At 41.2% G+C, this 27,349-nt stretch overlaps 2 protein-coding genes across 12 annotated transcripts in view; one reads left to right on the top strand and one right to left on the bottom strand.

The window, feature by feature from the left end:
- Nucleotides 1-13,606, top strand: part of GPSM2 (G protein signaling modulator 2) — a 28,150-nt gene extending 14,544 nt beyond the window's left edge. For 3 of the 5 annotated variants that reach the window (XM_058842410.1, XM_058842407.1, XM_058842408.1), the window contains 13 exons: nucleotides 2,143-2,364; nucleotides 3,431-3,566; nucleotides 4,019-4,161; nucleotides 4,661-4,784; nucleotides 5,046-5,161; nucleotides 6,158-6,313; nucleotides 7,088-7,196; nucleotides 7,593-7,722; nucleotides 8,027-8,094; nucleotides 9,971-10,147; nucleotides 10,919-11,081; nucleotides 11,227-11,444; nucleotides 12,870-13,606. In XM_058842410.1, coding sequence (XP_058698393.1) covers nucleotides 2,144-2,364; nucleotides 3,431-3,566; nucleotides 4,019-4,161; nucleotides 4,661-4,784; nucleotides 5,046-5,161; nucleotides 6,158-6,313; nucleotides 7,088-7,196; nucleotides 7,593-7,722; nucleotides 8,027-8,094; nucleotides 9,971-10,147; nucleotides 10,919-11,081; nucleotides 11,227-11,444; nucleotides 12,870-13,034 — 1,926 coding nt within the window. In that variant the 5' untranslated portion in view covers nucleotide 2,143 and the 3' untranslated portion in view covers nucleotides 13,035-13,606. Of the gene's footprint in view, nucleotides 1-926; nucleotides 959-2,142; nucleotides 2,365-3,430; nucleotides 3,567-4,018; nucleotides 4,162-4,660; nucleotides 4,785-5,045; nucleotides 5,162-6,157; nucleotides 6,314-7,087; nucleotides 7,197-7,592; nucleotides 7,723-8,026; nucleotides 8,095-9,970; nucleotides 10,148-10,918; nucleotides 11,082-11,226; nucleotides 11,445-12,869 lie in introns of all 5 variants that reach the window. The other 2 variants (XM_058842409.1, XM_058842411.1) reach the window with 2 other exon arrangements.
- Nucleotides 10,668-27,252, bottom strand: CLCC1 (chloride channel CLIC like 1). Of its 7 annotated transcripts, none has more exons than XM_058842412.1 (13): nucleotides 27,078-27,252; nucleotides 26,224-26,335; nucleotides 25,153-25,308; nucleotides 23,310-23,402; nucleotides 22,383-22,490; nucleotides 19,768-19,989; nucleotides 18,452-18,592; nucleotides 17,250-17,343; nucleotides 16,081-16,178; nucleotides 15,858-16,004; nucleotides 15,193-15,474; nucleotides 14,392-14,638; nucleotides 10,668-11,063 (listed from the first exon to the last, which is right to left on the bottom strand). In XM_058842412.1, the coding sequence occupies exons 3-12, from the start codon at nucleotides 25,297-25,299 to the stop codon at nucleotides 14,411-14,413; spliced, it is 1,560 nt and encodes a 519-aa protein (XP_058698395.1). In that variant the 5' UTR covers nucleotides 25,300-25,308; nucleotides 26,224-26,335; nucleotides 27,078-27,252; the 3' UTR covers nucleotides 10,668-11,063; nucleotides 14,392-14,410. The 7 variants fall into 7 exon arrangements, with proteins under 7 accessions (XP_058698395.1, XP_058698397.1, XP_058698398.1 ...); XM_058842414.1 differs by having other exon boundaries at nucleotides 25,168-25,308; XM_058842415.1 differs by having other exon boundaries at nucleotides 25,153-25,271.
- Between the last annotated feature and the right edge of the window lie 97 nt (nucleotides 27,253-27,349).

The raw sequence follows: 27,349 nt of genomic DNA, 5'->3' as shown, positions 1-27,349 counted from the left end.
TTGGCATTTTTTGGTGTAGTGTGAAATTAGACGAACGCAGTCTCTCAGGGGAGCTGCCATACTGCAACACTCTCTGATATTGCCCTTGTACCTTTTTTAACTGCCTTTTCTTCACTGATTATGTGGCTGATGCATCAGAGTTAAAAATAATTTTATTTTTTTTAATGGAATAAATTCACTTATGGGAGCAGAGTCCAGTGTAGCATTTTCACTGTTACATCACACAAACATTTTGCTAAAACTTCTGCTCTTTTTAGCCACTCAAACTAAAAATCCATAGAGTGTGGTCATGTAATGGTCCAAATCTCTGCACTGAGAAGCACCATATTTTCTATCTGTCACTCTAATTGGACATGTCAGTGAACATGAGGTGCCCGGAGAGAACCTCTTTGGATAGGATTAAGATTACCCAATGAAGTGTTTTAAGTCTTAAACCTTCGGTTGCTGATGGTGTAATCATTTCTGCCTTGTACTTAATTGTACTTAATCATTTCTGCCTTCTTCTGTCTTACATTCAACACATGCACAATGTCATGAGAGCCAGGTGGTGTGTTGTAGCTTATAGGAATGCTTTAACTTCTCTGAGAAGCATTTCCAAACCTAAAAATACTGCATGTGTTATGGATATCCAACCTGAGAAGTTTGGCTTGGCAAGAACTTCATGCTGGAGTTACCTTTTGCTGTCAGCATCTTTGGCAACTACCAAGCAGACACTGCTTTTGGTTGCACAAGTTAAACATGTCAGTCATCTCGCTGTGCTTAAGTTGTGGCATGTCGAAGACCAGCAGGTATGGTAGTATTTTGTGTTTTGTATTGTACTTGTGACCCCAGTTCTTCTAGTTCTTTTGGAAGTCATTAGATTTTTCCAAAATATTTCCTTCCTGTTGAGATTTGAGTAGAAGTTTATATAATAATTTTTTTTCCAGATTAAGAAAATAAAGAAATGTAAATATTGCAGGTATGTTAAAAACTTCATCACTATGTCAAGTCAAAACAGATTGTCGTCTGGTGTTTCCACTAAAATAACTTCTGCAATACCCAGCATGCGATTGTCCACTTTTTGGCTATAAGAGCATGTACTTTTTTAACAATTACAGAATGTCTTACTGGGTTTTCATTTTGAAAAAAAAACCAAAAACAACAAAACCACTGACATTTTTGCAAGCTTTTTAAAATGCATGTGTCCTGAAAAAGCTGGAGAAGCATATTGCTTCAAGATTGAGACCTAGAGCTGTTGTCTTTCTCATTTTCCTTTCCCCTGTCTCCCTTGCATCTCAGAACTGGAAAGTAGGAAACGCTTGGATAAAATTGTTAACACTGAAATGTTACATTTTGTACTCCTGAACTCACAGGGGCAAAAATGCATGTGAATGGTTCTTGCCACTGTAGTTTTCTATCAGATTCTTTGTTCATGTTCAAAATGTAATATTCTACAAATTCATTCATGACTGCAGAATTTTGTACCTGTATAATTACAAAATTACTTATCCATAATAATAATAAATATTTTGATGGGTTCTGGAATAATAGTGTATCAGTGAAGTAACTAGAATTGACATACATTTTGTCATTATTGAATCTAGGTATTTTTTCTTACACTGAGAATTTTCATAGCAGTGCTAGTATAAAAGTGAAGTGCCAAGGAGTATTGAATTACATAAGAAACAACTTGGGGAAAATTAGTCTTTGATACACAGAATATTCTAATTTAATTTTTTTGCTGTGAATCATTTTGCGGGTTACTATGACATCACCCTAAACATTTGAAGTGCTTCCATTTGTCAGAATCACTATTTGTCAGTAATAGCTTGATTTCTAGGTAACTTTTCTGAAATTATCTAGATGGTGAAAACTGGTTTTGAGCCGTTTGGATGCTGCTGCAAAGCAGTGTTTGGTGACTGAAAAAATAAGAAATTGCAGCTTCTTGTTATTTTGCTCATCACCATCGAAGTTTTAATTTTCATTTCAGCCTTAGTTTCTGTAATACTCTAAAGCAAAGCTCATTGATTGTAGTATGGTGCTGATTCCCTCTCCTAAACAAATAGAGGCCCTCTGAGTAAAATAATGCCCTGTTCAGAGCTCAGATGCTGGACAGGATGTGGCATTTGGAGTGACTGTTGGCCTTTTTTGTCCCTGGTGCAGGATGGAGGCTTCCTGCCTGGAGCTGGCTCTGGAAGGCGAGCGCCTGTGCAAGGCAGGAGATTGCCGGGCTGGAGTGTCTTTCTTTGAAGCAGCTGTTCAGGTTGGAACTGAAGATTTACGAACCCTCAGTGCTATTTACAGCCAGCTGGGCAATGCCTATTTCTACCTGCATGAATATGCAAAGGCCTTGGAATACCATCACCATGATTTAACTCTTGCAAGGTAAGACTTTTCCGTATCATCCCATTCTGGTAGATACGAGCAGCTGACTGTTCATTGTCCTGCCAAACCCTGCTATTAATACTGGCTAATGAGTAAACGTGGTGGTGGCAGAGGGCTGGGGGGCCTGGCAGGTCACTTGGGTGCCCTCTAACCTGGCAGCTAATACTTGGTCTAGCACCATAATCCTAGAACTGACTGAGGCCTCACCAGGTTTCTGGATAATTGTCTGCTTTAAATCCACCCTTTCTTTACCCTTTTGTGTTTCTAAAACTCAGTGTTTCTAGTTCTCTGTATTGTTAACCTGCTCTCTTGTTTACTAGACAGAACTCCTTAATGTTTGTTGGTACTGTGAAATCTAAAACCCTGTCCCTTTCATATGCTATTTACGTATCTGACTTTTACTGATTTGTGTAGATCCAATAAAAGACAACAGGCATATAATGTACTTAACCTCAGTTTAGGTGTAAATCTATTCTTCCCCTGCCTTACCCTGCTCCTGTGCAGTGACCTTGCGGCATCTGTTTTGTTGTGCTGTAGGCACAGGTATGGCAGTCTGAGTGGTTCAGTGGCAGTCTCTTCCCTTAGTCTCATTTAGAATCTAGAAATGAAGTAGTGCCTTGAGCTACAGAGGAGACTGTAGGTCTTAAACCTTACAGTTAGGTGTCTTGTTAAGTAAAAAGAGACTTTTACTTAAAAGGAGATGGTCAAGTAAAACACAAACACAGTTAAACCTCTCTTTCTAATGCTGGGACTCTCTTTCTAAATCATCTTTAAGAATTTCCTCTCTATTCTTAAAATATGTGAATTTTAAAAAAAGTGTTAATCAGATGATCAATACTGTAAATACCAGCAGTTGGTCAAACAGCACTGGCAGAATGCAATGCCTGTAACCACAGACAGAGCAATGTTTGAGTGTGTTTCAGATATAAAATTAACTGAACACATATGCATTTACATGGTTGTGGTCTCTTTTCATAAATTCATGTAATTCTCTACCATACATTGACCATCTGCTTGGTTTAAATTATACACTGTTTTCCGGATACTTAAATTTATTCAATTTTAGGACAATTGGAGATCTGTTGGGAGAAGCTAAAGCTAGTGGGAATCTGGGCAACACCTTAAAGGTACTTGGGAATTTTGAAGAAGCTATCGTTTGCTGTCAGAGACATCTGGATATTTCCAGAGAACTTAATGATAAGGTAAGAATTGTGCAGGAATCTGGATGCAAAGTGTTAACACACATTCCTGAACCCTGTGGTACTGGTAAGGAGTGTGCACATTTCAGAGCGAAATAGTGAATATTCAGTTATTTCTTCTAGGAAGTAAGAATCTGTTAGTTGGAATACAGTTGTTTGTACCTGAAAGACTACAGGTCCAGGTTCAATATTACCCTATTTTGTGGCAGTAATTTTAATTCAGTTCTTAATGGCAATTGACCTCAAAAATGTATCCTGCTCTCCAAAAAGAAGTAGTATGCAAAACAGTTGGTTTGAGGGATGTGACTGGGTAGGTGATAACATGTTCAGAATGGGCAGTGTGTGTTGACAAGTAGTTAAGGAACTTTTTTCTCATCTGTGGATTGTACAAATAGTTGTTGTGATGGGAGACTTTGAAGCATGGAATTTTAATGCCGCTTTTACTTCTGGTTCAGGTTGGAGAAGCAAGAGCACTGTATAATCTGGGAAATGTATATCACTCTAAAGGGAAAAATGTAGCTAATGCCGGGACTCATGATCCAGGGGAACTCCCAGATGATGTGAAAAATGCTTTACAAAAAGCTGCAAAGTATTATGAGTAAGTAGTAGCTTTAAATGTTGGGGGCTAGGAGAATATGATCATGCAGTTCATTAGAATGTGGGAGATTTGCAGTGCCATGAGCTAAACTGTGGAATGCTTCTCGCAGAACTGAGGTACCTGTCAGTTTGGTCTTCCCAACGGGACAGTGAACTGGTTTTTTATCGTGCCCTCACTTGTACCGTACCTGACAACCCTTAGTTAGAAACCAGCAGAACTCTTCAAAGCAGGCTGAGATAACAGGACCTTGTTATACCTGGGTGTGTAACTAGAAGGGAGCACACTGGCTTGAGTAAGAATGCAGTGGAGTTTATCTCACAGGAAATATTTGCTGCTCAGATTCATGGTTATTTAAAGGCCATTAAAATAGGCCAAAGTAGAATATCTCTGCCTTTTCCTTTATATAAGAATTTTAAAAGTTATTATTTAAATGGCTGTGAGTAAAAAACCCAAACCTTTTAGAAGTCACTATTCTCTTTCTCACTTTCCCCCAAAACAGGGAAAACCTGTCAATAGTAACAGAGCTGGGTGACAGAGCAGCACAAGGGCGTGCCTTTGGAAATCTGGGAAACACACACTATCTTCTGGGCAACTTCAGGAGTGCAGTTTTAGCCCATGAACAGGTACAACAATCTGCTAGTAATGAATTCTGTTGCAGTAGGATATCAGGTTGCTCCTGACCTTTAGTATGTGTGTTGTGTTGGATCTTGTTGCAAGCTTTTTAATGCAGGTTTTAAATCTTAATGGCACAAACTTCAAGTTTGGCTGTTCTCATCAAGTATTGTTGACCTAAAGAATGCAATTTTTTCATGCATTTCTGCATGCGAATGTGTGTTACAAAGTATAAAGTGGAGTAACTAATGCAGTTATTTCACATTTTTAAGCGTCTCCTAATTGCAAAAGAATTTGGTGATAGATCAGCAGAAAGAAGAGCATACAGCAACCTTGGAAATGCCTACATATTCCTGGGGGAATTTGAAACTGCTGCTGAATACTACAGGTGAGTGACTGCTGATAAACACAATTTATACCTCTTGTACAGTTCTGTTGTGTCTGATACTTTAGCTCACTGTGGAACAACCATCTCTTCAACATACACTTTGGAAAAAAATTACCATTTGTTTAGCAAAGAAATGTTTCCTTTTTTAACTATTTAACTATTCTGGTTTTTTTAAGGGAGGGGCAGCATTAATGCTTTTTATTTTTATAACTCTTTTGCTACTTTAATTAGAGTCTTTGTAGTACTGTAGACAGATGTCTTTCCACTGCTAGGTATTTATTCCCATTTTTCTAGAAGCAGGCACTACTGTCTGAGCTCTTGGTGAGTTCTGAAATGTGAGTAGCTTTCCTAGCCTGAGATGGGTGGCTACCTCAGGTGTGCTTACCTGAGGCTGAGAGAGCTGGTGCACAGCAGCATTGATTTACATCTGTAGTCTGTATTTTCAAGCCAGATTTGTCTTGATCTCTGCACCACTAAGCAGTTGTTGCCGTACTTCGGAAAGTAAAAGCTTGGCAAAGATACAGTATAGGTGTTGTTAACATCTGACTGGGATTTCAGAGCACACCTATCACAGGGAAAAAAGCCCCACTACTGAGCAGATCCCTCTGAGCACTCAAATTCTTCTTGCCCAGCAGGGCTGGCCTGTCCTGACCATGTTGATGGAAAAGTAGGTATTGTAACACTGGTATTAAACAGTGCAACCTGTCAGGGAAATTGCTACAAATTATTAATGAAGCCATAAATTAAAATAAGCTGTTTGAGGAATCAGCCTGCTCTCTAATAAAGTAGGTGGAAGTAGGTTGCAGTGGAGGGGAGTGGAAGACTTTTCAAGTGTGAGATTGTAAGAATTTACAAGATACCAATTAATTAGCCAATACTTTGCTAGCCTGCTGCCCTAATTTGTTAAAGTTGTATAACTGATTTTCAGTTGTGCATGTGCCCTTCTGAAATCTTTTCCTCGCAATGGTTTCTGAGGTGACTGACCCTCTCTTGCAGGAGGACGCTGCAGCTGGCTCGGCAGCTGAAGGACAGAGCTGTGGAAGCACAGGCCTGCTACAGCCTGGGGAACACCTACACTCTGCTCCAGGACTATGAGAAAGCAATTGATTATCATCTGAAACACCTTGTGATTGCTCAGGAGCTACACGACAAGTAAGAGATTGTTTAATGTGTGACACTCAGAGCAAATCCTGTTACCTTCAACTCTACTGTCATTGTTCCCCATGTGACAGCTGCATTAATGTGAATTCCCTCAATGCTGGGCTTTGGTTTTGATATGGAAAATGAAAATTACTCATAATGGTATTTCAGCTAATGAGTCTGAGATGAAAGATAAATTGATGAATGATTGTTTCTACATCATCTCCTGTCAGCACGTCTGTATAAATTAAGGAAAAGCAGATTTGTCTTTCATGAGTTCATTATAATAACTCACCCTACTTTCATAAGAATCTGTTTTCTATTTGTCTACAAGTTAATAATATAGGAAGGGATGGGGAAGAAGAACAACACAGCAGCAAGTAATGTTTATATTACAATCCTGATTTCTGAGGCCTTTTTTATAATGTCGGGTGCAACCGTAATTTTTTGCAACATTTAAATGTACCTCTTCTTAAGTCAGTAAGAATACAGAGGACTAATAAGGCATGCAAACTGAAGAAAAGCAAAGTGAATTATACAATGTTCCATGCTTACAAAACTAGTTTGCTGTGAGCTTGAAATTAAAAAAATTTGATTAAATTTGTTCATATTTATTTATAACCACACTCCTTTAAATACAATAGTTAATGTGTCGGTGTTAGAATGGTCTCTGATGATTGCCTTCATTTTTTTTTGGCCCAGCAAATTTCTTTGGCAGTGCTGTAAAAACCTGACCTCTGGTGTTCAGCAGGTAGAGGTGTAATTGCAAATGTGTGTTGTTTTCAGAATTGGGGAAGGAAGAGCGTGCTGGAGTTTAGGGAATGCTTACACTGCTCTGGGAAATCATGACCAAGCCATTCATTTTGCAGAAAAGCACCTGGAGATTTCAAGAGAGGTATGATTTTCGTTCTCCCACTATGTTGGCTATTGGTTTTTGCTGTCACTCACAGAGGTTTTATGGAGGTGTGTTCATGCATCTGATTTTGAGCGATGGAATCAGAGACAGCTGATTCTGTTATTTCAGCTGCCCTCTCACCACAGTCAGCTCCTTAGTTCTAGTGTCACCACTCACAATGTCATCACAGACTCCAAATTAATAGCCTAGCTGAGATTATTTTAGGCTTTGTTATGTTGCTTGTTCTTACTTCTTTCAAAAGATGTTCTCAGTCTTCAACCAAGAAAACTTTTTCAGCCTTTTTCTCTCAGAAGTCTAAGGGACAAGGACTGCTTTACACTTAAACATATGAGTATTTGTTAAGGTAGTACAAATGCTTATTTTATTTGCTTGAAGGTAGGAGACAGAAGTGGAGAACTCACTGCCAGACTTAATCTCTCAGATCTTCAAATGGTTCTTGGATTAAGCTACAGCACAAACAACTCCATGATGGCAGAAAGCCACGCTGTGGAAAACAGTTTGAATGGTATGTGTCTCTTTCTGCAGCACTTTCCCAATAGAGAACTTCAAAAAGAATCTCTTATTTAAATTCTTTACTGACCATGATTATGTAAGTTTACTTGGATTTCTTCCCAGCAGCTGAAAAAGGTTCTTGTGGTATTGGACCTTCAGCACCTCCTTTGCTGGAGAATTTATATTGTGAATCACAAGTTACTGCTTGGTTTCTTCATGTGTTCTAATTGTGTCTGTGTCTTGAACTTTAGATGAGTACAGCCACAGCTTTGCAAGTGACACCATAAATTTTAATAAGATGAATTTGTCTCTTGAAGGTGGTAGACCGAGAGGACGCCGTTACAGTATGGAGAATATGGAACTTATGAAATTAACACCAGAAAAGGTTGGCACTTTGCTTCTTTCTATTCTGCTGCTGAGATTGCTGAGGGTGTGTTGATGTGCCATTTGCCTTCCTTTTTAATTTAGTTATCATAGGAGCTCCGTAACAGCAGGTCTGACAATACTAACAAATAATACCTTGGTCATGTAGGTAACAGCGTGTGCCAGGTAATGGCTGTAATGGCTTGTGGGAAGCTTGCTTTATTCCCTGCACAAATGAGAAAGAACGGGGCTCTGTAATGAGCATCAAAGGAATTCTTTCATCTCTGTAAGAGATGGGTTGAGGTTGCAGCATGAAAGTAATTCAGAATAAAATTCCTAAGCTTCAGCTTAGCTCTTCTGAACACTTTTTCTTTGGTTACAGTCATTTTATAGGCACTTAAAATACATGCTGTGTTTTTCACTTTGAGATTTCAACCAAATTGCAAACCATCAGAAGCTTCAAGCTTCATGTTCCTGAAGAAGGATGCCATTTCAGAAATGTTACAGTTGGTCACAGGCAAAACAACTTCCCCCCCAAGCTCAGAAATCTCTTGGCAATGGGAGTTCCCAATTAAAATCCTTGTGTCAGTCTATGAGAGATTTCCTTCACATTCTGCCTTTCAGCAGTGGGCTGGCAGTTCTGTGTAAATGACTACAGTGGCAGACTGAAATTGATATTTTTTCCCTCCACACTGGGATATCTAATTCCAGTCCCTTCAAGTGAGGCGCAAAGCCTGTCACGTTAATCAATAAAATCTCAAAGCATGTGTACAAGCCAGCACAGGTGCTCAAGAGCCTCTTTGGGTACTGCTTTAGAAACAGCATGTGTTTAGTCGAGGGCAAGGCCTCTGCAGGGAACCTTGTAAGCTTTTGGCCACTATCAGCTGGGTTTTCTTACTCTCTGAATCTTATTTATCTGTGAGCACTTTTAAAATATGTATCCTCTAACAGTCTGTGCCCTAAATACACTAGAATGTGTCCTGTAGATTTTTGGTGTTAATTTACTGTTGCAGTCTAGAGCTTAAAAAGAGCATTTTTCAAGATACTTGTTGAGTAGAGTAACTTCCATAAATGTCTAATGTGCAGAACAATCCCTGACCTGAGCATGAGGGTTTGATTGTACAGATTGTGCATCTTCTCAGAGTCTGTGTGCTGGTGTTCAGTAAAACGTTGAAATGGGAAATCCACTGGGTAGGCAGTGGTGCTGGAAGATTTTTGACTGTGTTAGTGATTTCTGATGTTGAATCAGGAAGAATTAGAAGAGTTGGTTTTATTCAGTTACAAGAGTCTGTCACTTGTGGATAATTCTGTTTATTTTTGAGGAATTTTTAGGGAAAATCTATCAGGTTGATAAAGTTATCGATTCTGTTGTTTAATGAAAGGAGGTGGTTATTCCTGTTTGTTCTTGTGCTGGCATCTGTCTCCCTCTTTCTTTTCAGTCTTTATTGGGAAGTTTGTGCGTATCAAAACTTGAGGGGAGGCTAGTTGAGTAGTTGCATTTGTATAAGGGTTTGTTTTGCTCTAACACTTTGTAATATGGGGTGGGTTTTTAATTTATTTTTTTTTCAGTTTTAAAATGCCAGGTGGGAAATGCCAACTGTGGCTGCAGTTCAGTACTTACATTAACTGCCTTTCCTGCACTGCAGTCAGTAAGGACAATTTCAGTGTGTTTGTTTTAATCCATCAGGTGTTACAGCACAGTTCAGTTCTCAGACTGACCAGTAACAGCACTAACCTGCTAACAGCAGCTCAGGAATCATAACCACATCCTTGTGGCTGCGTGAACAAAATAGTGTAAAGCTGACGCATTTTGGTGAGGAAAAGCAGCAGCAAGTCAGAAGAAACAGTACTGGTAAATAAAATCAGAAGGCTTAATTTTCTGACTCTTGTTTTCTTAGGTTCCAAACTGGAACAGTGAGATTCTTGCTAAACAGAAACCACTGGTTGCCAAAACTTCAGCAAAACTTCATTTTGTACATCGACTAAAAGGCAAAAAGTACAAAAATGGTACCACCTCCAAAGTTTTGCAGGATGCCAGTAATTCCATTGATCATCGACTTCCAAACCCTCAGAGGGTAGGTGTGGTGAGCTGTGGAGATCATGGCCTTTACTCATCTTTGTGTGATCAGAATTGTGGAAAACACCTTCCTGAAGCTGTTTGTTCAGTTTAACTTAATTTAAACACTGTGGCTCTAAACTAAACTGATGCAGAATCTGTCATTCTACAGCTCTCTCAGGGTGGTGCCAGCTTTAAGATCTTTCTCCTACTGAAACATTTTATTTGTGGTGCATTTTTTTAAAGTTAGAAATAAAATGTATTTTCAAGCTGAGCTCTAAGTCTCTTATAGATCCCACTTACCCATGCTTAACAAAATCTAGTTTTTCTGATTCAGGCAGTGAGAGATATTTTGGACATACTTTTTACGTTATTACAATCTTGAGAGAAGTCAGTTTAAAATAAAAGAACAGAGTCATTTGGTCATAGACCTGAGGAGAAAATGGGAACTGTTCATTGCTTTTGTTTCTTTTCCTCTCACGGGCATTTGGATTTTGTTGGATTAATGTCTGAGGAGGAATAACTCCCACTCTACCATGATCAGTGCAGTATTTATTTCTTCCATTTCAGAGAATGAAACGTTTCTAATATACTTCACTCTCCAAAATGCTGCCCTAGCATTAGCATCTCCTCCTACGATAGATCTCTGGCTATAGAAATGGTTGACTAAAAAAATTAATAAATTTCTGATACGTAAATATCAAACATTATCACTGGACTGAAATTCTGATGCAGTTGTCCCAGCTGTAGGCACTCTAAGGTCAAATACCCTAAATCTTGTCCTTTTCAGAAAAGCACTCGTGAAACAATGGCAGATGAAGGTTTCTTTGATCTGCTGAGTCGGTTCCAGAGTAACAGGATGGATGATCAGAGGTGCTGCTTCCAGGAGAAGAACAGACTCTCAGCTGCTTCAGTGGCAACATCCTCTACTCCACCTAAAACGATGATAAAATGTAATATTTTAAAAGTAAAATCTGTATTTGACTTGAGTTTTTGCCAAATACTGTTTTCAAAATGTATTTGCATGCAAGATTGACTACTGCAATGTATTTATTCACTCCTAGGCTAACTTTAACTTGTTCTGTCTGTCCTGGGCAGCCTTTTCCACGTCCGCAGTGTCCCCGCACACAGATGAGTTCCTGGACCTGCTGGCGAGCTCACAGAGCCGCCGGCTCGATGACCAGCGCGCCAGCTTCAGCGAGCTGCCCGGCCTGCGCCTCCGGCAGCACGGCAGCCAGGCTGTGCTGGGCCACCTCATGGCCAGCAGCAACAGGGACCTGGATGACGACTTCTTCGATATATTGATCAAATGCCAGGTAAGGGCCTAACAACAGCTTCCTCAGCTTCTGTCTCTAGGGACTTCATTTGTGCCTCCTGCTACTGAATTCCTGCAAGGAAGCCACTGTGTTTATCATGTGCTTTAAGATACACACTGACCTGGCACATAAGGAATATCATAAGAGAGCAAAAGATTAGGGTTGAGGGTTTTTTTTAATTTTCCAGTGTCTAGTAAGTGTAATTTTGGTATTTATACCACAGTAACTATTATAAGTTCTTAAAAAGTGAAGAAAAACAAGTGAGGCTATTACAAGGAGTAGGTTTTAAGTGTTTAGACCCAGTTTGCTAAGGAGGGCACCTGATACACCAGCAATCCTAATTCATCAACTGAAAGAATTCAGTATGCAGGTTTTGGTGATAATAGTGGTCATCATTCCCATGAGGTTAAGTTTAAATGATAGTTTATAGCAACATTCAAGTGAAGTGATTGATTTTCAATTTGAGCATGTGCATATACCAAATTAGACCAAAAAGAATTAAAAAGACTTGCTGTTTTGTCTGATGGGTTGATAAGCAGCCCAAAAAAACCAAAGTTCAGATGCTGAGTTCTCCACATGTCAGTAAGTACGGTAGCCTGGGTGAGAAAGCAGCACCTGGAATTGAGTCTGCTGTGACAGTGTTCATCAGCCTACTGAAATACCATCTTCTGTTGTAGCAGCTTGTCTGTTTCCTTCTGTGAGTCAAGCAAAGAATATAGAAATATTCTCTTTTAAGGAATGGAAAAATATTTAATCTCCTCTAATCAGTAGAGATGCTACTGCTTTAAACAAGCACAGAAGGGTTGCTGCCTTTGAGCCTTTTGGACTGTCCCAGGTCCACCACTGAAAGCTGTGCTTTTCCTCCTGTGGAGAACACCCCTCCCCAGCCTGGGAGGCTGTGTGCAAGGAGCAGAGCCCAGCCCAGTAGGGTTTGTCTCTGTAACTCTGGCCTTAAACTGTACCCAGCTGCACAGTGTGGAGGCAAGGGGCCTTCAAGGAGTGCCTTCCCACATCTCACCCCACTGCAGCCACTTTTTAGTCCCTGTGTAAGGAAAGGAAGACAACCATACTTCCTGGTGTATGAGACCAGAAACACCCTCTCATAAGGCTAATTCTCCTTCTGAACTAAGGACACTTAAATCTCAGTTTGCAATATGTCAAAGAACTGAACTGGGGGGGGGGGGGGGTTTATGTTCAGACACATGGGGACAAGTGGGTCACAGGAACCATTTTGGTTACACTTGAACTCTTAGTAACTAAATTTCATTTAGCTAGTTTAACTTGAAACAAAACTTATAAATTAAATCTCTCTACTGGCTTTAAATCTGATAGCGAAAGCTTGTAGTAGATTTTTCACTTAATATTGTTCATTTACTCCAGATCTTCCTGTAAATATGTAGCTTTTATTGCTTGGTCTGTCTGTAGGGTTCCAGACTGGATGATCAAAGATGTGCTCCTCCAGGAGCTGCCAAAGGCCCCACTGTACCAGATGAGGATTTTTTCAGCCTGATTTTGCGCTCACAAGCGAAGAGAATGGATGAGCAGAGAGTCCACTTACCCTCAGCTATAAAGGGACCCAATTCCAGCTGAAGACCCCAGAGGCATGTAACTGTACAGCAGCATCATAGGGATCATTCTGATTTGCTGGAAAAGCACACTTGCCTTTTTTAAGATGACTACAATTAGTAGCTTTGTCTCCTTTCTCCTAGTTTTTTCACAGAAATAGCAGCAGCATCATACTCATGAGCAGTAGTTACAGAGCTGCCCCTGCTCTAGCAGTTGGTAGCTGCTTTCAGAGGAGTGTCTGAGGTACTGGTACTGTGTCTCCCTCTTAATTGCCTCTAGTCTATCAAAATGATTATGATTTTTTTTTCTCTGTCAATTCTTTCATTGCTCATGAGTGGATTTTACCACTGTCTCCATCTAGTGTAAGACTTAAATTTTTATGTTCTTTTTAAAAAAAAACTTGATTTTTTCCCCTGATTTGTATCTCTTGAAACAAAGTTCTGTTTTCTTTTATACATTTTTTAAAAAAATAATTTAAAGAAAAATGAGAAATAGCTTCAGTATGTAGACTCTTTTCAGAAACAGTTTGGAAGAAACAATAATTTCTATGAAAAAAAAATTAAACCCTAGTTTTAATTCTGTTTAATAAAAAACGTTTTTTCAAACATGATGGCTTTTTTAGTAATACTTAAGTGTTTCCTACATTAATTTAGAACAGTTTTGCAATCAGCAGTTTTCAAGAAGTATTTAGTTTCAAGAAACAGCTGCTCATGCTGCTCTACAGCTTGTGTGGGATGTGCCCACACGCCAGGAATCACAGGGGGATGGGCACTGGGCACCAACTCCCATGGGCCTGGAGCAGTTTGTGCAGCACCCCAATTTCCAGTGTCACACACAGGAAAATCACAGGTGCTGCTTCCTGTACCTGACCTCAGCTCCTCTCCTGCTCTGGCTAAGGATGAGCTGGGCTGGGGGAGTCCTGGGGAGCAACCACTGGAATGTCCATCGCCATGGTTGCTCCAAACTGCCTGCCACAACATCAGGTTCTCACTCTCTGCAAATCATTACACCAGAAGGAACTCCATAAGCTGTCCTAAAAGTGAGCTGACAAGAAGCAAACTGATTTTAAAGAACACAAACCCAAAGACAGACCTGAGACATCTGAGCTGGGAATTTGTGTTACAGGAATTACTCAAAACTTATTACACAAACCTGATTTCCAACAAGCAGCAGCACTGCAGAAGCCTGGGGGTTTTTTGGCCATTTAAAGGTGTATCATCTTACTTAACACCTTTATTTTGGATTCCAGACAGAGTGCATGTATCCTCTCTCTTAGATTTTACAACCCCACCTAAGAGCTTACTGATGTTCTCTCTTCTACACTTGAGAACAAGAGCAGAATTAGCAAGTAGGTGACAAGTAAAGATTAGACAAAACTTACAGCAGAGCCTGGATCTTCCTTAGTCTCTTTCCTGGGAGTCATGTAAAACACTCTTTTTCTTCTCTTCACATGGTTCCACAGCAGAACTTTTCCCTTCTAGGTTTTTGTTAGGGTCACAGTTTTCTCCAGTCTCTCCCTCTGCTTTGCCTGTCTCCTGTTTTTGCTGCTCAAGTGCAGCTTCTTCAGTAAGGTTTTCACCTTTGAGAGTTTCAAGTCTATGAACTTCAGATTCAGTATACAACCTGTTCTGCAAAAAATTTATAATAACCTATTAATTAAGCCATAAAAAGTGACAGCATCTATTGTTTTAAGTGCATCCCAGCTCAAGGGGCAGGGCTCACCCAAGGCATGACAAGGGTATTTTTTTTCCCCTTGGGAAACAGAACATGTAAGAAAGACCAATATGGAGTATAAATTTTGAATTTTCTGTAGTTTGCAAGGAAGTCAGCACTGCTTTTTTCCTCCACGTATCTTCTGTGGATTGTCATGACTGCCCAGGCTGACATACACACCGATCTCTCAAAACTGAAGTTTCTTTATAAAGAGTTTTAATTCAGTAGTTGCCTGCCACAGTTAGCCATTGCAAGGTATTTTTCCAGAAGGAGCACATCCAGGACACCTCTATCAAACTCTTCCATAGGGGAATGTGTGCTTCCTCAGCTCCTCTCTCCCCCAGATCTGGGTAACGTGTGTTGTTTAAATGTGTTCTAGCAGGTGCCATTGCAATCTGCTCAGTTTAATGCCAGCTCCCAGAGCACCAGGAGACACATCAGGCTCTGGTCCCTGTGGGACTGTGGTTACCTGTGCGTCCGGCTCGTCGCTGGCATGCGCCGTGTCCGGGCTCCTGCTGCCATTTCCTGCTCTCACCATGGGGAGAGGCCGTGTGGAGGCGTCCCCTCTGTCCTGGTGGCCTCTGGGGATATACAGATGCTTCTGCACATAATACTCATCTGCTGTCCTCCCATCGTACTGCCCAAAGGCTATTTGCTCCCGCTCACTGGCAGGCAGAGGAAGACTTTTCTTCTGAGAAGACGTTAAGTGTCTAAATGCAGACACCGATGATCCTGCACCATAGCAAAAAGCCTGGGGGAGAGGAAAAAAACCCAAACTGAGCAAAACACCAAACATCTGCAGCCCGTAGTTTTTACACAGATTTCTTGTCATACATCTGAAAAACCCTGAAGGAAAAGCTCGGGTGAAGAGAATGGCTCCACCTCAAGCTTTCTACAGTCTGGCCACGCTGGAACTGCCAGGCTTGTGCAGTTCATTGTTGGTGCTACATTAAAGATGTTTAATGCTCTAAATGCTTTTGTGTTAAAGGCTAACTACATGCATCACAACGTAATGACTCAAAGAAGAAATGGGAACTAAGATGCAATAAACTGTCAGAGGGTCTAAGATTTTAAGCAGTTTACTATTTAAAAAATAAAACTGAGCTTTTAAATATAAGATGAATGTATACAAACCAGGACACCCAGAGCCATCATAATGAGCACTGGAACCTGCAGAATTAATGGTATCTCCTTCATAAGTGCCTTGATGAATTCACCAATACCTTGTCCTACATGCTTCAAAGGTTCAGTTACAAAGTTGGTGAAAGTTATTGCCAAGGCCTAGAAAAATAAACAGAAAACCAGTGTTGTCACACAAACAACAACCATAAACAGTCCCTTTGAGCTTGGTACATACCTTTGTTGGTGGAACCAGCAAAATAGGATTTACAAGCAGAGTTTCATAATACTTCTGACAGGGATCATCCTGAAACGTCCATGTACTTCTAAGCCATTCTGAAATCAAAGCAGAGGCATATTTTTACTACTACTTAAAAATGTATTTTGTGACACAGCAGCAATACAGAAAGAAGCATTTCAGTTACACATGGAAGAGAACTCTTCCAGATATGGTTCAAAACTGAGATTTATTTTTCCACATCTGAGATTGGTTTGGCAGTATAGTTTATCCAGTCAAGCGGATGCGGGAAGAGGGGGGGAAGGCTGGAAAGAAAGAGAAGAACCTGAAGTTTTCCCATACATAATCAAGAAAGCTCTTTAGGTGAGATCAGTTCCCAGAAGCCTCAGGGGAAAAAGTCTCATCTGTGGAAACTATGAACTTGCATACTGTGTTCACAGCTACTACTCCATGTTATTGCTCATCTGCCAGTCTGCAGGGAGACTGAAATCATCTGCTTGCTAGACTGAAGGGTCTGTTTTAATTATAAGCAGGAAGTCTTACTTCTTAAGTGAACTCTTACATTATAAACAAGTAATTGATGATACCAATGTTTCTGTAGTTTGGTTTTACTGCAGTCAGAACATAAATCATTGACATGTATCAAAACCAGAAGAGAGTCAAGAAATTACACAGGGAAGACCATAACAAGCACTCTTTAAGAACTGCCACCTTTCATCTACCTGCTATAGCACTGGATAGAAACAACAGCTAATAAAAAAATCAGCTGTCTCTGTAAAATAGTAACACCTGAATAAACAATTACAGATCCAATTCCTGAAATCCACTGTACTCACAGGCCTGATACATGAAAAAAAAATCCTTGTCCTGAACTTTGCCTGCCTGTCTTTAGTAAACGGCACTGAATGTTACTGGGGACAGTGGCTGGGGAAACATAGATAAGTTACAAGTATTAACACCATGACATAACCCAAGTACAGTGCTGTGATCAGCTCTCCTCCCAAGGCCTAAAAAACAAAGTCTTATGAGATGGAAAAAGGGTAAAACCACATAATCATGTATTGAAGAAAATTCCCTGTCTTTTGAAGAAATCTGAGTATCCTGGGATGCTATCAATCAGTATTTTGTGATCTTAACTACTACTGCAGAGTACCAAGATAAGAACTCACCAATGAGACTTCCTCGCCAGTCCAGCTTCTCCGCACAGACGTTGTCGAACTGCCCCATCTTGGCGATCTCTGCCTGGTGCTGAGCGAAGGCCAGCTGCAGGGACAGCAGGGGGGAAACACGCACTGAGCTGGCTGCAGCCAGGCACGCTGCTCCTCAGCTAGCCATGCTTGCTCTCAGCAGCCTTGAGCCTGTTATGTTCCCCACATAAATGAGAATTTCCCCACTGTCCCCTTGTAATGACAATTCCCCATGTAATATGTATTATGTAAAGTTTACTACCTAAACAATTTAATGGAGTTAAATTCTAAGAACTTCCTAGGAATGGACAAAACTCCTGAGATAACTTGGCTACCTCCAAGTTATTCTCCAAAAGGAGTTTGAATTGCCAAAAGACCAGACTCCAATATTCAAAGATACGAGTTCAAGGCAAAAGTAAACTGATGAAACATTCCTGAAAATGTTTCTGGAATAGAGAGACAGCTGTCATGCAATTACTAGTTAAAACACCCTCTTTTGTTTTCAAATAATTCCCATAAGAAATACTTGCATTTATTATAGTTTTTCTTTACAGTTTGATAATAAAAAAAAAAAAATTCAGTCAAATCACCTGTTGCAAAACCGACATTCTTCACTGCCTCAATCCAAGCCACCCACATGCCAGAGCCTCCACTCTCCAGCCATCTGCTATCCCTGACAAGCTGCAGTTCAATCCTGATTGACAAGATGTGAGGGCAGATTTTGGGGCTCGGCTTTGATCTGGTAGTTTAAATTCCTCCTCAATTAAACTGATCCTATTGTAACATCAGCCACTTAATTATCATTAATGAGGCATTTATCTGGTCTGTCACATCAAACACAGTTTCTACCAGGCAATCTTAAGAAAAAAACTCAGAATATATTTTTGTATAACTTTTCTATAAAGCTGCTCTAGTCAGAGGTCACATCTGCCTTGCCCACCTAGTGAAATCAGAGTTCTAGTGCTCTATGAATTCTGTGCACCTCAACAGCAAGGTAAGGTTGTCAGGGTTTCTTTTGATCTTTACACCTAACACACCCATCAACATGCAAAAAGAAAATGTTTATCCCTTTCTTTATTTTGCAGTTAATTAAAAGCTGTATGTAAACTAAGCAAAGGTACTAAAAAAATCCCTCATAACTGTAAAGTTCTAAGCCAGAAAGCCATTAAGATTATAAAACTTACCTTATACAAGTAAAGCCAATTCCATGCAAAACTGATGAAAAAACTTATTAATAAAACACGTTTTAGCTGAACAAACCAAAGAACACATGTCCAGAGTTCTGTAGCTATTACAATTACAATGCACACTAAGCACAAGAGTAGCTGAAAAAAAAAAAAACAAAAGAAGAAAAAATTACAACCCACATTTGGAACTTTCCAAGCTTACTGACAGTACACATGAAGAAGCTTCCAACTTTTGTTTTTACTAATGTCATTTACACAGAATAGCTGAGAAGCTTTTCATTGCTTCCACAGCCCATATGAGCAGCACAAGGCAAAACAGTTTTGTGGCAGTACTAATATTTATTCCTGTAAACAGCCTTACATTGCAGTTGCTCATTTGTTTCTTGCAATATTTAGTTATTTCTTCCTTAGGATGTTTGTTACATTACACTCTTTGTTACAACCACACTTCTAAATTATCAAATTGGTGTCAGCCAGTCAGTGCTTGAGCAGTTTCTGCTATGGACCACAGAACAACTGCTGCCAACTCCTGCACCTTGGTAAAGAGACAAAGTTACAGTTTGGGTACCAGCAGCAAGATTTCAGAGAAACATTTCACAATGGTTTTCCACCTATCAGAGGTTACTGACAGCCTGCTTTTGTCATCTGGCTTCCAGGGACCCTCAAATCTAGACAGGCTACTTACAAGATCAAGTCAGTATAAAACATTGGCATCTTCTGAACCGCAAAGATTTATTCAGAAAATTTCAGATTATTAGAAAGCCTTATCTCAGCACTTTACAATTCCCATAGTCATGCTCTCCTCTCCAACACTACACAATTTTTTCCACAAAATTTGAAAAAGGCTCTGACCTACAGGAGTTCAAATATATACTTGTCTCAATATAAATATATTTGAATTCTCAGAGAAGCCAACAGCTTCAACAACTACATGAACAAGAGACAAACCTGGAAGAGCCATAATGCATGAGGTGTCAGTTCTAGTAGTAATTAAGTGCTAGAGTGTAATGAGTCTGGCAGCACAGGTATAAAAGAAAAAAAAAAAAAGCACACCATAAAACCCCAAACCAAAGCTACAGATGACCATGAGGAATAAATGAGGAATAAGAACAATGACCACAGGAATAAAAAACCAATTCCATCTTAAAGCAAGTAACATCCTTCAGCAACCATGAAAAGAAAAGTGACTCACTGAAAGTATGATGGAAAGAACTGCTTTATCTATAGAGTTAAGATGGTACTATTAATTGACTAGCACAGAGAAACTGAAGAAAACAGCAATTAAAACCAATAGTAAGCCTTTATTCTCTTACCAAAAACAAATTATATAGATCAATTCCAAAGGCGTCTTCAAATCTCCACTGCCAAGCTTGATCATCATGGTGTTTAAAATTGATCAAAATATCACTCAGTGCCTCATCCAGGGCACCTGGCTGCCAGGCTTCTTCATTAACAAACCTGAGGATCTCCAAATATGTCTGTCTTGTAAGAATGATCTCAGCATCATAATGGACATGGCCCACGTTTTCCTCTGGCTGAAATCAAAGCAAAGCAAAACAATGGTTAAAAGCTGCTTATTTGGAAATAGAAATGCATCCATAGGCCAAAGCCTGATCATATTCATTCTGTACCTGCACCCTTGTGAAGCAGACTGCAGGATGAAAACATGGGACAGGGGGCACACTATGATTCTAAAACCTTTTCGTTCATCTAAACTACGTGGTTTGTAGTCCTTCAATTCTACAGAAAAAACCCTAAAAAGATAAAGTGAATTATCTCACCTGTTACTTAGATTTCAGAACCGGTGCTCATTGACAAGTAAAAATTACATATACACTATGTGTAACTGTCACAACTGGAGAATACAGATGGAAAACTATTAAATACTAAAATAAGAAGTTTTACATTGCTAAATATAATGTTCCTTATTTAACAATAATTTTGCTTATTACTAAAAATCAATTCTCCTACCTTTGAATAAACAAAATCTCCAAAGACAATATAAAAAACTGCCCAGCCAACAACTAAAGTATCATGCAGCCACTCACTCCCTCCAATATCCCTCCTGGTGCAAAGGAGAATGAGAAAAAAGGTAAACCTCATGAGCTGAGACAAGAACAGCAAACAAAATAAAATGTGATGGCAATAATACTACTAGTCATGAAAAGAGGGAAAGAAGGAAATAAAACCCAGAAGAACAAGTGGTGCACAATGCAACTGCTCCCTGATCTGACCAGTGCCAGGCCTGTCCTCCAGCAGCGATCAGTCCCTCCCGGCCAACTCCCCCAGTTCATGCTGAGCACAGCAGCCATGGTTTGCAATGTCCCTGTGGCCAGCTCAGCTCAGCTGTCCTGGCCACGCTCCCTCACAGCTCCTCCTGCACCTCCTCGCTGGCACAAGGCAAGGAGAAGTCCTTGACTTAGAGAAAGCATTACTGAGCAGCAACTGAAACAGCATTGTGTTATCAACAGTGCTCTCACACTGAATCCAAAACACAGCACTGCACCAGCTACCAGGAAGAAAACTCTACACCAGCTGAAACCACTGCATAAAGAAAGTAGTAAGTGATTCTTAAATAGAAACTCTAATAAGCTACTGTTGCTTGATGGTTAGAGTCACAGAATGGTTTGGGTTGGAAGGGACCTTAAAGAAAATCTAGTTCCAACCCTCATGGTCAGGGACACCTCCCATTAGACCACATTGCTCAAAGCCCCATCCAGCCTGGCCTTGAATGCTTCCAGGGACAGGGCATCCACAACTTCTCTGGACAACTTCTTCCAGTGCCTCAAAACCCTCAGAACAAAGAATTTTTCCCAATATCTAGTCTAAACCTCCTCTCTTTCAGTTTAAAGCCATTCCCCCTTGTCCCAGCACTGCACACCCCTGTAAAAGGTCCCTCTTATAGGCCCAGCTTTAGGGAGTCAAAGAGTCTCTAAGGTCTCTGCCAAGCCCTCTCTTTTCCAGGCTGAACAGCCCCAGATCTCTCAGCCTGTTTTTGTAGGAGAGATGCTCCAGCCCTCTGATCATCTCATTGGCCTCCTCTGGTCTTGCTGCAACAGGTGCATGTTCTTCTCTACACTGGGGACCCCAAAGCTGGAATGCAGCACTGCAGGTTGGGTCTCACCAGAGCAGAGGGGCACAGTCCCCTCCCTGCCCTGCTGCCCACACTGCTTTGGATGCAGCCCAGGATCCTTTGGCTTTTTGGCTGCAAGCACACATTGCCAGGGTCACCAGCACTCCTAAGTCTTTCTCCCAAGGGACAGTCCAAGTCCATTCCCCACCCAAGCATATTCTTGTTCCTGGTGCTGCCCCACACATGCACAGGACCTTGTACTTGGTCCCACTGAACTTCATGAGTTTCACAGACCCACCTCTCAAGCCTGTCATGGTCCCTCTGGATGGCATCCCTTCCTTACGGGTTTAATTCTTTGTGGGCTTTAGCTTTCCTAACCTGATCCCTTATCCCTGCTTGGACAATCTCTGTATTCCTCCCCGGTTACCTGTTCTCTCTTCCACCCTCTGCATGGTAGACCTGTAATACAGGACTTCAAAAGTCTACAACAAACAACCCAAATCCGGCTCCTTCCAGTTTCCAACCATTAAAGTGACCAGAGCAAGGTGTTCCTACAGCTGCATTCCAGCAACAGATGTTTACATAGACTGAATTCACAAACCCTTCCCTTGGATGCTTTACAGATCAAATGACAGCTATGTCTCCTCAGCAATACTGGATGCACATATTTCTACCACCTTTTCCTTTGCCATTCACTCTCCTTCATTTCATTTAAAATACACATAATTAATCAATTAATTATTTGTTATTAACACCAAGCATAATTAATCAATGCTTGGTAACTGTGAAAACTACATAAAGTAGTAATATGAATTAATTTTAATTATTTTTTCAAATGACTGTTCAAATACTTACAAGGCCAAGTTTTCCAGCTTCATTTAAAATCTTATTCAAGTATCGCTTAAATATATAGAAGCTACGGCTCTCATGTGATTTGGCATTCCTCTTCTCACACTCTGCAATCTGCAATTGTGCAAAAGACACTTTGATTCACTTTATTCAAATGAGCTTCATAGGAGAGAAAAAAACCCAAATGTACCAACACATTAAACTCAGGATTTATAGATGCACATTTCTTTAGTCTAGCAACGATTCCACGGTATGCCAGATAAAAAAATGCAATTATTGAAGGTAGTACTTTTCCATGGGACTGGCCAGTACTGGAGATTTTACATCTGCTAGTAACATTTAAATCCTGACCTTAGTAAGGCTAGAAACAAATGTAAACATCTGGAGCTCCTTACATTTTAAGTTTCCATCAGGAAAAAAAAGAGGGAGCTGCCAAAAATTCTAAGTTAAACAACACTAAAATGACACATATCCCATTGGGTACCCAAATGGTTGAGGGCAGTGAGGGTCCCAGTAGCCACACGAGCATTCCCCACATCCTGGGAGGGGGTCTGTCAGCAGCACCTGAGAGCTGCAGCTCTGCACATTGCCCTGATCTCTGTGCTCACAACCCACTCCTTAAAATCAAACAGGACAGAACAGCTTGAGAACTGCATCAGCTAACAGCACTACATCTTTACACTGTTGACACTGGACAGAAGCATACAGCTCCTATTGATTTTGTTACACTATAAAACACATCAGGAAACAGACCTCTGTAGGCAGAACAACTTGAAAATTAATTCAAGCCACTTCCAGTCTCTCCTCTGCCTAGAGGTTCCCCCTCCAGAAAGCATAAATTATGCCAGCAATGCACCTGTTTGGCACTATCCAGAAGAGCACCATCAGAAAGCACAAACTATAAAACACTGGAAAATATTCTGAAGACCAAACCTTGTGTTGCAAGGAATCGATTACCCCGGAACAACGAAAGATTTCAGTATTGACTGTATCCCCAGCCTTTTCCTCAGAGTCAGGATAGTTTGGCTAAAATTACAGAAGAAAAATACATTTTTAGAATCCAAGAATTTGACCAACACGTCCCATTACACTTCTACAGTCACATCACTTTAGAAGGAGCAAAGGAGCTAAACCTGAGTACAGACCTTTGCTGCTAATACTCTTCCCATGACACTCCAGCTACCTCTCTGCTGTTATTTTAGGCTCCAGGTGGACAATTGCTTTGAGTTTATCTAAATGCACCCTGCCTTCAAAAGGCGCGGTCTTGCCTGTCCTCCCCCACTTGCCCTTTCCCCTCCTTTGAGCGCTGGTGATTCACAGAGTGCATCAGATTAGATAATGGCACTGGCTAAAACTGACTCAGCAGACAAACGGGCAGTTTTCAGCCAGGCAAATTCCCAGTCCAGCTGGCCACGCCACTAGCCAGACTGCAAAAGAACACAAATCCCATTTTGGGCTGCCTGCCTTTCTCTACTCCAGAGCACTCTGTGTTTTCTGTTCATTACTCAGACCCAGTCTGAGCAGTGCTTCTCCACAACCTCAGTGTGCACACTGAGGGAAGTCTCCAAGAGGAAGCACAACAGCACATCAATTGGTGAACTCATGCTGAAACAAAGTTTGGTTTTGAGGGTCTGAGCAGCCCACACAGCCTGGCCTCCTAAAAACTCTCTGCAGAGCAGAAAAGAAATCCTGAGAAGATGAACTAACACAAAGTAGTAACTTTTTTCCTTTAAGATGTAGTTCTGGTTTTGCCAGAGACAACAATAAAGCTACTACTTTTTCTATAAAAGCCAAAGCAGTTGGGCTCCAGACTTAAAGACTTCAAAACTTGCTGCTGGATCTTAAGGATGCTATCGACCATCAGGTGGACTTGGAGAAGTTGAAGATTGATGAGGAAAGCTGTGGAGAGCAATAATGAACTCTGCATCTTTTAAGATTCAGATTTTTAATTTTAATTCGAATTTTAAATTTAAGATTCAAAAGAATAGAAAATTATGTTCCGTAGTGTTTAAATAGTATTGCTCAAGACTACAAAACCAAACTTGAAAGGTGAATAATGGCAAAAATCAAGGCTGCCCTTACAACCTCTCTGTTATACAGTGCCATGTGTGCATATATGCACAAGATAACCCACATGCACCTCATGGTATTTAAGAGTCCGTTCCTCCTACAAGACAAAGACAATTTGTCTTGTAAGAACTAATTTTTTTCCTACTTCATCTCCTCTTCAACGTTAATGAATCATTAAAAGTACAGCACCCATCCTTATTCTGATCTTCCTTCTGAAAACTGAGGCCCAGCACTACAAAACACCATTAACTTTCACAACAGTCCCACAGGAGAAATGGGAAACTGGTTAATTAAAATAAAATACAGTAATTAACTTTAACTCCCCCAACTTTTATCAGTTAAGAATGTGATTTTCAAGATATTTAATGCTATACTTCAGAAACTAGCAAGAGATGCTTAACCCAGTACTTCTCAGAGCAGTAACCTATGGTACCACAACCTGCATAAATCAAGCACCACCTGTGAAAATACAAAAAGCCTGCTTGATATGAGTTCATCTGAGTGCAACGAAAGCTCACCAAGGAATGGTCCTGAACTAATCACATTATTTTCTTCCCTTGCAATTTTAACCACAAAGACTCCTCTGTGCATGGATTCAGATACAACATAATAAGCCATTAAAAACACAGTACTGCTATCATTATCTGTTATTACCATTTAAAAGTAATCTTCCAACAGCATTTAGCTTTTTGGGAGAGACACATACCCTTTCTTTTTCTACCTTATAAGGTCTTCTCATTGTTCCTGATGCTGCATCATAATTGAGCATATCCGTGGGGTCAATCCATTCATCTTCTTGAACTTTACAGCTCCCTGTCAGCATAACTGCACACAATACCAAAGGAAACAGCATCCTGTATCACTGAATGCAACAAGAAATTCAGGTATTTAGGCCAGGGTGTAACATGCTGTATGAAAAAAATAAAACAATCTAACATGAAAAAAACTAAAAGTGGAGCTTTTTAAAAACTCAGTTCTCCATTAAGCAGGTTTAAATTCACCTCCATATTTTTTCCCAACAAAAATGCTGGCAATAATATGCACAATTGAACTGTATTATATAAGTGGATCAATACCCTTGACTTTGTTATCAGCAGGTATAGCGCAGAGTTCAGCATTGCTAAATGCGATAAAACGGTGCAGAACTCCAGCATGCTTCACCAAAAGGGCATTGTGTTAACAGTAAAGCAGATTTTTCTGTCACAATAGGAAGAAGATTTGGCAGAAAAACTCCCCTTGCATTTCAGCTGTCCCTCAGATACCAGAGGGGATGAGGGTGGCTGTGTTTTGATTCTGAGGCATGGCCAATCCAGTACCAAAAAGGGAAGCACAGAGCCAGTGCAGCCTTGTCAGTGCAGCCACGTTCAGTAAGAACTACCACAATCACAGATTCACAAACAGCGTGACAGACACACTGTGAGTCTGGTCATGTTCAACAAACTCCTGGCCAGACCAGAGTCTGGAAACATTCAACAACCCTCAGGTGCAAAACACTGTAATTTGCTGAGCAACAGAAACACTGGATTATCAGTGATAAACACATTGCCTGTAGGAGCACATGAACACAAAACATATGAGCAATAAACTCACAAAAAAATACATTACAGTGGGAGACGACTAAAAGTATATTATATCAAAAACAGTAATATAATAAAAGTAAAGTTTATTTACATTTAATTAAAGTTTTATTTAATTTAAAGTAAAAAGTCTAAAAGTATAGTATATCACAAACAAAAGCCGTCTCTCTGAATTTCCTAAGGGAGCACTCGGTACTTACCCAACAGGCATTCCTATGGGGGAGGAGAGAGGCACAGCCTGCCGACAGTCCCAGGATACAAAGGTGGTCTCCTCTGACCTCCGCCTCTCTTAACCTATATTTATATTGTTTTCTTTGAGGAAGGGTAAAAGGTAGAGCTTCAATTGATAACATTTCATATTTAGGTGCAGTTTGAATGACTTTAGTCGTACATGTAAAGCATACACACGTCTTACTTCATTAGCATACTTTGGGGTGTGGAAAGTGGTATGTGTTTTTGAGTTAACGGAGCAACGTTCATGTTTTGGTCACCTTTTGGGTCACTCCTTTGGCTTAGTTCCCCTTGGCCGCATTGTTTTTAAAAGGGCATGGCCGCAACACCTCCTGCCGCTCCAGCATCCTTTGTTCCCTCCCCGAGAGCGATACACCGCGCTCCCTCAGAGATCCTGCTCCTAAAGGTGCAGCCAGCTGGTCCCTGAAGAACTACTGCCAACGCTAACATTCCGCCTTGCTGAACTTTGGTTTTCAGTATTTTTTCACAAAGGAGCGAGCACGACCGTCAGGCTCATCTTGGCCAGCCTTGCAGGGGCATCTCTGCCCTGCCTGGCGCCACGGCCTGGTCCTCTCGGTGCGGCTCCGCCAGGCCCCAGGCCCCGCTCTGGCCCGGCCCAGGCCGGCACTGCCGCTCGAGCGCTGCAGGAGCCGACAGGGCCATAGACAAGCGGCTCCGCACGCTTCTCCCACGCCTTCGCCGCCTTCACGTCGCACCTGACACCGCTCTCCGCCGAAACACGCAGCCCTCAGCCCCTCCCCGCCCCTCCTCACCCCCACACCGCGCAGGCCCCGGCCAGCGGAGCCCGCCCCGCTCGCGGTACCTGAGGGGCCGCGGGACTCCCGGCCTTCACCCGGAGAGTTTACCCGGTGTGGGGCCGCCCCGGCAGCCGCTCCGGCAGGCGCCTCCGCTGCCCGGCCCGCGGGAGGCCGCTCGGCCCGGGAAGCTCCGCGGAGCAGCGGCCGCAGAGGCGCCGTCTCGCGCAGCGGCCCCGCCCCGAGCCCGGCCCCGCCCCGCCGCGAGCGGCCGCTGTCCCCGGCACAGGCAGAGCCGAACCGCGCCGAACGCGAGCTCCAGCGATATGGGCGCGGTGAG

The sequence above is a fragment of the Poecile atricapillus genome, chromosome 7 (genome assembly GCF_030490865.1).
Source record: "Poecile atricapillus isolate bPoeAtr1 chromosome 7, bPoeAtr1.hap1, whole genome shotgun sequence".
Classification (NCBI taxonomy): domain Eukaryota; kingdom Metazoa; phylum Chordata; class Aves; order Passeriformes; family Paridae; genus Poecile; species Poecile atricapillus.
This window is presented reverse-complemented; position numbering and strand designations above follow the sequence as displayed.

What these genes read in the sequence shown, in the direction of transcription:
- CLCC1 (XM_058842412.1), bottom strand. Translation starts at nt 25,299, where the DNA reads ATGCTGTTTCCTTTGGTATTGTGTGCAGTTATGCTGACAGGGAGCTGT. An exon ending in ATAAGGTAGAAAAAGAAAGG is followed by an intron (nt 23,403 to 25,152) that starts GTATGTGTCTCT and finishes CTGTAATTTTAG; the next exon opens with CCAAACTATCCTGACTCTGA. An exon ending in AAGCTGGAAAACTTGGCCTT is followed by an intron (nt 19,990 to 22,382) that starts GTAAGTATTTGA and finishes CTTTGATTTCAG; the next exon opens with CCAGAGGAAAACGTGGGCCA.